Source organism: Cucurbita pepo, chromosome LG13, assembly GCF_002806865.2.
Source record: "Cucurbita pepo subsp. pepo cultivar mu-cu-16 chromosome LG13, ASM280686v2, whole genome shotgun sequence".
Classification (NCBI taxonomy): Eukaryota; Viridiplantae; Streptophyta; class Magnoliopsida; order Cucurbitales; family Cucurbitaceae; genus Cucurbita; species Cucurbita pepo.
Window position 1 is genome coordinate 587,804 of NC_036650.1, and position 10,972 is coordinate 598,775.

Genomic DNA, 10,972 nt, shown 5'->3' on the forward strand with positions numbered 1-10,972 from the left:
TGCATAGTTTTAATTATAAATATTGAAATTATATTCCCTTATATGTAAATTATTATTATTATTTAACCCGTTTTAATAAATAAATAATTTTGAGATCGGTAAATAGTTGTGACCCGATTAAAATGATATTTTAACACTTTTGATTTAGACATAGAGAAATTCGTCCATCATAATTTTAGCAACGGCGTAAAAAAGTGTTATTTCAAGACTAAATTTGATATATTGTTTAATGACGTTAAATTATTGATATAATATTATTTACTTTTTAAATTTTGGAGGTTAAATTAATTATGACACAAGCTGATTCCGTTTGAGACATAAAAGAGAATACACAAAAACATGATGACCTTAAACTTATGACTAGTTTTTTTATTACACAACGAGGTCGCTTTAAATGGATCTAGTGCAACCAAAGTGACTAAAAACATCCTGTAATTGATATTTTACAAAAATGAGAACGTTGGGTAGTTTTAGTTGTGAGTTAAAATGCAAGAACGGGTAGGACGAGACAACTTTTGAATCTTTCAAAAGTTAGTTCAATGAATTGTCTCTAGAGACTCAAAGTGTGTGATAAAGTGATTCTTTCGAGATATTTATGGGTGAATTTCAAGAACTCATAGGAGGACGAGACAATTTTTAAGTATTTTAAAAAGTTCTATAATTCTTTCAAAACTTAGTTAAATAAGTTGTCTCTCGATACTTAATAGTGTGATAATGTCCATTTCAATCAGTTGCCTATGCTTCATAGAAATTGATATTAGTTTCTCTAGGGTGGCTAACATCATCCATCAATATGACAAGGGGATTATTGTGAGTCATGATACCATTGATACTCATCTCAACGTGGGTGGGATTCAACGTACCTCTTATTAAATACACATAATAACCTTCAAAACGAGAGCCAAAAAGTTGAGAAATTGTGCAGTTAGTTAGTGGACAGCATCAGAAATAGGCGTGTGGCTGTGTCAAGTCCACCATCTCCACACCATATCATATTAATTATCACATCACCCACTGTTTCCACAGCCTTCCCCATCTCCACAAAAATGTCATCGGCCATAGTTGCAGGCTCATCCTCCTCATGCTCCGCCGCCTTCACCAGAACCACCACCATCGGAGCCCCCCTCTTTCCATCTTCAAAACCCTCTGTTCCGCCACTCCCTCAGGTATCCATTATTCACAAAACCCAAATCCCATTTCATTGCTGTGCCTTTCTATTGACTGTTTTTGTTGTTTTTGTTGTGGGTTCTTCAGAAAAGCGCTTTTCAAGGGCTGTCGGTGCAGGAAGCCAAGAAGGGTGTGTCCCATTGGTTCGTGGCTGAGAATGGAGAGGCCCACAGCCGCTCGAGGAGGGGCCTTCAGATTAGGGCGGCTAAAACTGCTGGAGCTTCCAAGACGGTTGAGGTCGAAGTTGATAAGCCCTTGGGTCTCACGTTGGGCCAGAAACCTGGCGGTGGTGTTGTCATCACTGTAAGTCTTCTTCGGTTTTGTTCTTGCTGTTACTTGTGCATTTTTGGGTTTTGGATGAGCTGAGCTTTAAGATGATTTTCTTAGAGTAGCTATGGCCAAAGTTCGTAAAAAAAGTGTTTAAAAGCACAACCTATGTAGTGCCCCCAGCCTACCGTTAACCGATATTGTCCACTTTGGCTCATTGTGTATCGTCGTCAGCCTCACAGTTTTAAAATGCGTCTACTAGGGAGAGGTTTCCACCCCCTATAAAGGAATACTTCGTTCTCTTCTCCAACCAACGTGGAATCTCACAATCCACCTCCTTAGGGGGCCAACATCCTCGATGGCACACTGCCCAATGGGTTTGGGCTGTTACAAATTGTATCAGAGTCAGACACTGAGCGGTGTGCAAGCGAGGATGCTGGGCCTCCAAGGAGGGTGGATTGTGAGATCCCACGTTAGTTAGAGAGGAGAACCAAACATTTCTTATAAGAGTGTGGAAACCTCTCCCTAGGAGACGCGTTTTAAAAACCTTGAGGGGAAGCCCCAAAGGGAAAGCCTAAAGAAGACAATATCTACTAGCGGTATGCTCGAGCTGTTACTAATTACAAGTTGTTAGAGTCTCTAAACTTTGAGGATTGTGTTTGTTTAGTCCTTAAACTTTCGTAGTGCACTACAAGAAATAATATATACGATAGCTTACGAAAACGCTATCGACAGCGTTTTTCGTACGTCGTGACAGTCCATAACGTTTTTTAGAACTATAATAGAGTATGAAGTTATAGCTTATATACGTTTCTATTTAGTTCTTTTACGTCCTTCTACAATGCATAGTTTGCTTATCATTAAAGCGTTGATTAGATTAACAACGGAACTTATGATCCATAAAATTGAATGTTTAAGGACGTAATAGAAGACTAAACGGACATAGCTTAAGGGTTTAGGGTCCTACATTGGATTTTGTGTGCATATTATGTAACTGAGGTGATTTTGGGGGGTTTATATTGGGTTAGGCAGTGGATGGAGGAGGGAATGCAGCAAAATCAGGGTTAAAAGCAGGGGACCAAGTTCTATACACCAGCAGCTTCTTTGGTGATGAATTATGGCCTGCAGATAAGTTGGGATTCACCAAAACTGCCATTCAAGCCAAGCCTGATTCTGTCTACTTTGTAGTTAACAGGTTCTTTTCCTCCTTTCACCTTCTCATTTGATGCATAATTTTGAAAGTTTTAAGAATCGAAATGAGTTGTTACATATAGTATTAGAGCCAAACACCGGGTGGTGTGCTAGCAAGGCCGCTGGGTCCCTTAAGGACGGTGGATTGTGAGATCCCACATCGGGTGGAGAGGGGAACGAAACATTTCTTATAAGAGTGTGAAAACCTCCCCCTAGTAGACGTGTTTCAAAACATTGAGGGAAAGCATAGAAGGAAAGCTCAAAGAGGACAATATCTGCTAGCGGTGAGTTTGAGTTGTTACAAATGGTATCAGAGCCAGTCATTGGACGGTGTGCCAGCGAGAATGTTGGTCCTCTAAGGAGAGTGGATTGTGAGATTCCACATCAGGTGGAGAGGGGAACGAAGCATTCCTTATAAGGGTGTGAAAATCTCCCCTAGTAGACGCATTTAAAACTATTGAAGGAAAGTCTAGAAGGGAAAGCCCAAAGAGGACAATATTTGCTAGCGGTGAGCTTGAGTTGTTACAAATGATATCAGAGTCAGTCACCGGACAGTGTGCCAGTGAGAATGCTGGTCCCCCGAGGAGAGTAGATTGTGAGATCCCACATCAGGTGGAGAGGGGAACGAAACATTTCTTATAAGGGTGTGGAAACCTCTCCCTAATAGACACGTTTTAAAACCTTGAGGGGAAGCCGAGATGAAAAAATCCAACGAGGACAATATTCACTAGCGGTGGGCTTGGATTGTACAAATGGTATCAGAGCTAGAGCCAAACACCGGACGGTGTGCCAACAAGGACATTGGGCCCTTCAAATGAGGTGATTGTGAGATCCCACATCCGATGGAGAGGGGAACGAAACATTTCTTATAAGGGTGTGAAAACCTCTCCTTAGTAGACGTATTTTAAAGTCTTGAGGGAAAGCCCAAAGAGGACAATATCTGATACCAGTGGGCTAGCGGGCTTGAGCTGTTACAAAACATGTGTATGTGAAAACCATAGTAAAGAACTTAGTGAGAAAACAAACAAAATTTTCGAGAATAGAAAGCGAGAAATAAAATCGTTACCAACAAGACATAACTTGTTAAACAGAGGCGCTGATGTCGATGTCAAACGTCTCCCAAAGCGACCCGCGCCACCTCGCTTCGGAAGAAAACTTACAGAAGCACAAAAGGTAAGCACATCCCTCACCCATCATCACAATGTTACCCTTCTTTAGGCCTGATGGCATTGCATTGAAATTTGTTGCACAGGCTAAAGCAACTCATATATGCTTGGATTGTGGATACATTTACACCTTATCAAAACCTTTTGACGAGCAGGTATGTATATTCATCTCGTATGTCTCGATATCGACTCTCTAGACCATCATCGTTAAAATAAGACGAGCGTAGTTCATAACGGGTAGTTGTTTTTGAATATGGTGGCAGCCTGAAGGATATGCATGCCCTCAATGTGTAGCACCAAAGAAGAGGTTTGCAAGGTATGATGTGAACACAGGGAAGGCAATAGGAGGGGGTCTGCCACCCATTGGAGTCATTGCTGGCTTGGTTGCTGGCGTTGCTGCTGTTGGAGCATTGCTTGTCTATGGCCTTCAGTGATCATAATATCCATTCATCTTTGCCCTTCTCTATGTCTCTTCTTATTCTCATTTTCTCCTGCACATATCTTCATAATATCAAATTATATTTGATTAGACCAAGCTAGCGTTCTAATAATCGTTCATTAGAAATTTTCAAATTTGTATCTAAATGACCACTAAATACGACTTCAAAATATTTTTAGTTTCTTCCGACGTAAAAATTTTAGTCACAGTAGAGAGTTCACGAGACAGGGAGGGGACGGAGAAGCCTTTTCGTACCCATCCCACTAAATTTTTTCATTTATTTTTTTGCCGATATCGGGGACGGAGAAGCTTTCATATCTTACCATTTTCATTAATATATTTAATTTTATACCAACATTAATTTTTAAAATTTTAAAAAAATTAAATATTGTAATTAGAGTTCAAAATTAACTAATTTATATATATATATTGAATGGGGCAGTGGTAGGGACTAGAAATATAATCCTATCCCCAATCCCATTTACAGTAAAAAAAAAATGTTCTCCATTCCCTCTGGAGTTTCGGTTTAAATAGAGAATCTCTCATTAGGGTCTCGGATTTCGATCAAGTGGATAAAATAGACATTCTCTATGTGAAAAATATAAATTTTTATGAGACCAATCAACGGGTTGAAACATTGAAGCGACTCAACTAAACACTTTCCATTAATTTTGAAAATCGCCATTATTAATAGCTAAAAAATTTATTTTAAAAATCTAAGAAAGTTAACTATTATTTCACTTATAATTATACTGTCTGAATGTAACGATCCAGATCCACCGCTACCCGATATTGTCTGGACTTTTCCTTTCAGGCTTTAAAACGCGTCTATTAGGATAAAGTTTCTACACCCTTATAAATGGTGGTTTGTTCTCTTCTCGAACAAACGCGGGACATGGGAGCGAAGAACCTAACCAAAATAGTGTGACATAGGGGAGGGGCGAAAACAAATAAAGGAAAAGTAGAAAACAACCAACTTTTACTCCTTTAAGCAAACACCCAAAGATTGGCCAATACACCAACAAAAGCAAAACCATACCAAAACCCCACCAACAAATACAACAAACAAAAAAAGGGGTTTCAGAGTTCTCAAACACACATTCTGTAAACAACTCATCATCCTCCTCGTTGGGATGGAGAGAAGGGTTTTGGTGGTGTGTTCTGTTGCGGGTTTACTCGGGATTTTATCATCTGTTACTGCTTTCGTTGCTGAGGCTACAAGAATCAAGGTCATTTCTTATGATTTCCCCTTTCGTTTCCCCTTTTTTGCATTGGATTTCACTTGCATTTCGTTTTGTGTTCATGGGTTTCTCTTGCATTTCGTGATCATTCTCTTGGATTCTGTAATTACTGAGGAAAATGGAAGGGGGAAGGTTTTTTTTCTCTTGTTCATGTCTCTGGTGAACTCTAGAAGGTAATGTATCTTATTGGAATGGTTGCAGTCCTTGTTCGTGGGTGGAAGGAGATAGGTAATGTATCTTATAGTGCTAGATCGTACCTAGTGGACCTCTTATCTATTCTCTTCTCGATATCGGATCTTGCCCTGTTGTCGAGTTGTCAAATCGAGAGTTGTCTCCAAAACAGGTACTGCAACCAGTGCTCTCTACCCAGATCATCACTATTGGAATGGTTGCAGTTGTTGTCGTATGTGGGTGGAAGGAGACAGAGCAGTCTAGTCTAGTTTCGTTCCTATAGCATAGTGCTAGATCGTAACTAGCGGACCTCTTATCTATTCTCTTCTTGATGTTGGGTCTTGCCCTGTTGTCGAGTTGTCAAATCGAGACTTGTCTCTAAAATAGCTGTCGAGTTGTCAAATTGAGACTTGTCTCTAAAACAGCTGCTGCAGCCAACACTCTCTATCCGCATAGTGCTAGATCGTAACTAGCGGACCTCTTATCTATTTTCTTCTTGATGTTGGGTCTTGCCCTGTTGTCGAGTTGTCAAATCGAGACTTGTCTCTAGAATAGCTGTCGAGTTGTCAAATTGAGACTTGTCTCTAAAACAGCTGCTGCAGCCAACACTCTCTATCCAGGGAGTCAGTCTACTATACGATTCCATCATGTTTTTCTTTCTATCTGACAGGACAAAATGATATTTTGATTGTTCAAAGATTCAAAATTTAAGAGTACCCTTTTCAGTTTTTCTCATGTATGTTGATAGTTTCTCACTGAATCACACATGCAACTTCTGATAATTAAGATGGGTGCTTGAAATCTGGTAGGGAGAGGTTTTCATACCTTTGTAAAGAATGTTTCGTTCCCCTCTTCGATCGATGTGGGATCTCACAATCCACCCTCCTTGGAAGCCCAGCGTCTCCGCTGGCACATTGCTCGGTGTCTGGCTCTGATACCATTTGTAACATCCCAAACCCATTGCTAGCCGGTATTGTCCTCTTTGGGCTTTACCTCTCAAACTTTACCTCAAGGTTTTAAAACGCATCTGCTAGAGAGAGGTTTCCACACCCTTATAATGAATGTTTCGTCCCCCTCTCCAATCGATGTGGGATCTCACAATCCACCTCCCTTCGAGATCCAACGTCTTTGCTGGCACACCACCTGGTGCTGACTCTGATATCATTGTAATAGCCCAAGCTCACCGCTAGCAGATATTGTCCTATTTGGGTTTTCCCTTTCGGCCTTCTCCTCAAAGTTCTTAAAACGCGTCTGGTAGGGAGAGATTTCCACACCCTTACAAAGAATGCTTCGTTTTCCTCTCCAATCGATGTGGGATCTCACAATCCACCCCCTTCGAGGTCTAGCGTCTGGCTCTGATACCATTTGTAAACGCTCANGCTGGCACACCACCCGGTGTCTGACTCTAATACCATTGTAACGGTCCAAACCCACCCTTAGGCTTTCCCTCAAAGTTTTTAAAACGCGTCTGTTAGGGAGAGACTTCGTTCTTCTCAAAAGTTATTATACAATTTCCGTTAACAATTGTGAACGCTACCGTCTAATCGTTGAACTGATATTTAGATAGGTTCTTATCCATTGTTCTTTTGGTATTATTTATTGTTCTTGAATCCATGAAAAGGAGTAACATTGATTCCAATTTATGTAACAGGGCTCTCAGGTTCAGTTCATCTCCACCTCTGAGTGTGCATACCCGCGGAGTCCAGCCATGGGTCTTGGTTTAACTGCTGCAATTTCTCTGTTGATTGCACAACTAATTGTAAATGTTTCGAGTGGTTGCATTTGTTGCAAAAGAAGTCCAAACCCTTCCAATCCTAATTGGAAAATAGCACTCCTGAGCTTCGTTATTTCTTGGTAACTGCTCTCTCCACCATTCTAATTCTATTCTCATTTCATCTAACACTTGTCGGACACTTTGTGTGAGATCCCACGTCGGTTGGAGTGGGGAACGGAACATTTCTTATAAGGGTGTGGAAACCTCTCCTTGGTAGACGCGTTTTAAAATCTTGAGAGGAAACCCAGAAAGGAAAGCTCAAAGAGGACAATATCTGCTAGCTAGCGGTGGGTTTGGACTGTTACAAATGGTTTGGGATGTTACAAATGGTATAAGAGCTAGACACCGAGCGGTGTGCTAGCGAGGATGCTGGGCTCCTAAGGAAGCTGGATTGTGAGATCCCACATCGATTGGAGACGAGAATGAAACATTCCTGATAAGGGTGTGGAAACCTCTCCCTACCAAATGTGTTTTAAAACTTTGAGGGACAGCTTGGAAGGGAGAAAGCCCAAATAGGACAATATCTGCTAGCAGTGGGTTTGGGATGTATCAGAGTCAAACACCGAGCAGTGTGCCTGCAAGGACGCTGGGCTCCCAAGGAAGGTGGATTGTGAGATCCCACATCGGTTGGATAGAGGAACGAGACATTCCTTATAAGGGTGTGGAGACCTCTCCCTAGCAAACACATTTTGAGGACAATATCCGTTAGCGGTGGGCTTGAGTTATTACACTTTTTATACTTCTTTTGGACACTTGTTAGTGCAATAGATAAGTTACACACTAGTTGTGTCTGTATGTATATACACATCGTCTCTTCCGTTCGTGGTCGCCCTTGTTCGGTTATCGCTGTTGACGCCTCCACAAGTTCTCTGCGAATTCACTTGCAAATCCTACACATTTTGGGGAATTTAAGATCATAATCTTGTACGTTTTACACCATTACTCTGTCTTGACGTCATATTCCATGCTGCATTCTCAGGTTCAGTTTTGTTATAGCCTTCTTGTTGTTGCTGACCGGTGCTGCCCTTAACGACCAGCACGGTGGCGGGACTATGTACTTCGGTAACTACTACTATTACTGCTATGTCGTGAAACCCGGAGTCTTTGCTGGAGGCGCCGTTCTGTCGTTTGCAAGTGTTCTATTGGCAATAGTCTATTACCTCACTTTAAATCTGGCAAAAAACAATAGCCCTTTGTGGGGGAACCCTGTTCCAGCTCAAGACATTGCTTTGGGGCAGCCTCAGTTTCCACCACAAAATACTCAGCAACCTGTTTTTGTTCACGAAGATACGTATGCACGACGACAGTACGTGTGATTCATAGTCGGTCTCCGAGCATACTTTGTGAGATGAGTAAGCTTAGAGAATGAACTTTAGAAAGATGCTGTGTTTGTTTTGGTTTTGTTCCTATATCGAAATCGACTAGCTTAGAGAGATTGTATAGCAAGATTATCGAACAAAACATGTAATCTTTATGTGAAAAGGAATGTCTTTGAATCGATTAGCTACTCCCTTCGTCTTTGTCAATTAACGTGGCACTTGTTCTTCAACGTCGGCCTATCATCTCTCCCTCCCCAGAAAGGGGCCGCGAGTATTCTTACCGGTGATTTTCCCTCCAACATTTTTGTTTTAAATTTAACACGAGGGTAACTCAAATCTCAATTCTCTTGATCGATGGTATATACCTATTTCAATAATAGTACATCTCTTGTCCATCTGTCCGTACAACTCTTTTGTACAAATTTGTGTGCTCTCTACATTTTCTCCTTGATTTTTTTTCATCTGCATCTCCGTTAATAGAATGTCGAGAATTAAGATGCCTAATTCAGATTCCTCGAAGTTCAATAACATTCATAAGCCTGTAAACGAACCGATTCATTGTCACTTTTCTTTGTAGCAATTCGTTCGCCTAGGCAGAAGAAACAGCAGCCCTGTTAGACCATTAATCGTGAAACATATATAGATGAAGAGAGGTAGAGAGAGTACCTAAAAGACTCTAAAAAAACCATCTTGGTCTTGTTTCCTCTTCCTCTTCTGTCAAATCGCGGTACTGATACCATTCCGATCCAGCTCTACCAACGGGCATGGGAGGTCGAACGAAAATCTCCACTGGCTTGGGGACATGTACAGCCAACTCGAGTTCATCGACGGATGATTCTAAATCTGAGTGATTATTTTGGAGCGACTTCTTTCGTTCAACAGTGATCCATCCCAAGCCTGAAATAGCCACATCACAAGCAGGCCTGTAGAAAATGCAAAGAGAAATAAGTTCTTATTTCCTCAGATGCACCTATGTCAGCCAGATTACATCAACCAAAACAGGTTCGGAACAACATTGGAGAGGAAAAATGATATTTTACAAAAGATGTAACATCTCAAGTCCACCGCTAGCAGATATTGTCCTCTTTGGACTTTTCCTTTCGAGCTTCTCCCCGAAGTTTTTAAAACATTGTCTGCTAGGTAAAGTTTCCACACCTTTATAAAAAAAATGTTTCGTTCTCCTCCCCAATCAATGTGGGATCTCACAATCCACCAATCTTCGGGGTCCAGTGTCCTCGCTGGCACTTGCTCCATTCTCCAATCGATGTGACCCTCAATCCACCCCCATCGGGACCCAACGTCCTTGTTGGCAGACCGCCTCGTGTCCATACTCCTTCCTATCGGGGAGTCCCACATCGATTGGAAAATGGAGAGAGTGCCAGCAAGGGCGCTGGACCTCGAAGGGGGGTAGATCGTGAGATCCCACATCGATTGGAGAGGAGAACGCAACATTTTTTATAAAAGTGTGGAAACCTCTCCCTAGTAGACGCATTTTAAAAACCTTGAGGGAAAGCTTGAAAGGAAAACTCCAAAAAGAACAATATCTGCTGGCGGTAGGCTTCGGCTGTTACAACCCTACATAACTTGTTGGTCAACCAGAGTTATATTGCACCTTTGCTCGTCCTCAAAATTTATCTTCAATTGACGCATTACTTCGAGCCCTCTCCAGTCATCCCTTGCTTGTTTTCCAGATGGAGGTGTTAGTGAAATTCCTACTTCTTTCTGTCAATTTGTAAGAGAAATCATCCAGTTACCAACTTTAAAATTTAAAGTCCCTATTACATATAAAAACAAAAATCAATCTATTAAAAACTTCTACAGACCTATTAGACACAAAATCGAACGGATAAGTATTCATATGATACATAATCTTCGGTTGANTTAAAATTTAAAGTCCCTATTACATATAAAAACAAAAATCAATCTATTAAAAACTTCTACAGACCTATTAGACACAAAATCGAACGGATAAGTATTCATATGATACATAATCTTCGGTTGATTACTACCTGACATGAGAGTTTAGAAAAACTAATCTATGTTCTTACTAATTCCAGACAGCATTTTAATTACCTCGTAAAATTCATCTGCTTTTTCAGTGGGCACCACGTGGATCTGCAATCCTTTTGGACCATAAAATGTCAAACATGTTTCTGGTTGAACCTGTTAGCATAAATGAAATGCTAAATTAAAAAAAAAAAAAAAAAAAAAAAAAAAAAAAAAAAAAAAAAAAAAAA

The 10,972-nt window shown here is 40.7% G+C and overlaps 3 protein-coding genes across 3 annotated transcripts in view; 2 read left to right on the forward strand and 1 right to left on the reverse strand.

The window, feature by feature from the left end:
- The first annotated feature begins 927 nt into the window (after positions 1-927).
- Positions 928-4,402, forward strand: LOC111808255. The gene is made up of 6 exons (XM_023694126.1): positions 928-1,166; positions 1,255-1,470; positions 2,463-2,629; positions 3,717-3,798; positions 3,878-3,946; positions 4,055-4,402. The coding sequence occupies exons 1-6, from the start codon at positions 1,047-1,049 to the stop codon at positions 4,223-4,225; spliced, it is 825 nt and encodes a 274-aa protein (XP_023549894.1). The 5' UTR covers positions 928-1,046; the 3' UTR covers positions 4,226-4,402.
- An 875-nt stretch (positions 4,403-5,277) lies between these two features.
- On the forward strand, positions 5,278-8,927 carry LOC111808843. The gene is made up of 3 exons (XM_023695044.1): positions 5,278-5,459; positions 7,294-7,496; positions 8,396-8,927. Exons 1-3 carry the CDS (start codon positions 5,364-5,366, stop codon positions 8,730-8,732), a joined length of 636 nt encoding a protein of 211 aa, XP_023550812.1. The 5' UTR covers positions 5,278-5,363; the 3' UTR covers positions 8,733-8,927.
- A 135-nt stretch (positions 8,928-9,062) lies between these two features.
- Positions 9,063-10,972, reverse strand: part of LOC111808842 (NO-associated protein 1, chloroplastic/mitochondrial) — a 6,636-nt gene continuing 4,726 nt past the window's right edge. The window contains exons 11-14 of the mRNA XM_023695043.1: positions 10,809-10,898; positions 10,348-10,457; positions 9,402-9,658; positions 9,063-9,324 (exon numbers count right to left, since the gene is read on the reverse strand). Coding sequence (XP_023550811.1) covers positions 9,412-9,658; positions 10,348-10,457; positions 10,809-10,898 — 447 coding nt within the window. The 3' untranslated portion in view covers positions 9,063-9,324; positions 9,402-9,411. The remainder of the gene's footprint in view (positions 9,325-9,401; positions 9,659-10,347; positions 10,458-10,808; positions 10,899-10,972) is intronic.

Excerpts from the sequence above, each read along its gene's own strand:
- LOC111808255 (XM_023694126.1), top strand. The coding sequence starts at position 1,047 with ATGTCATCGGCCATAGTTGCAGGCTCATCCTCCTCATGCTCCGCCGCC. Across the intron at positions 1,471-2,462 it reads GCGGTGGTGTTGTCATCACT|GCAGTGGATGGAGGAGGGAA; the intron begins GTAAGTCTTCTT and ends ATATTGGGTTAG. Across the intron at positions 2,630-3,716 it reads GTCTACTTTGTAGTTAACAG|AGGCGCTGATGTCGATGTCA; the intron begins GTTCTTTTCCTC and ends CTTGTTAAACAG.
- LOC111808843 (XM_023695044.1), top strand. The coding sequence starts at position 5,364 with ATGGAGAGAAGGGTTTTGGTGGTGTGTTCTGTTGCGGGTTTACTCGGG. Across the intron at positions 5,460-7,293 it reads CTGAGGCTACAAGAATCAAG|GGCTCTCAGGTTCAGTTCAT; the intron begins GTCATTTCTTAT and ends TTTATGTAACAG. Across the intron at positions 7,497-8,395 it reads CTGAGCTTCGTTATTTCTTG|GTTCAGTTTTGTTATAGCCT; the intron begins GTAACTGCTCTC and ends CTGCATTCTCAG.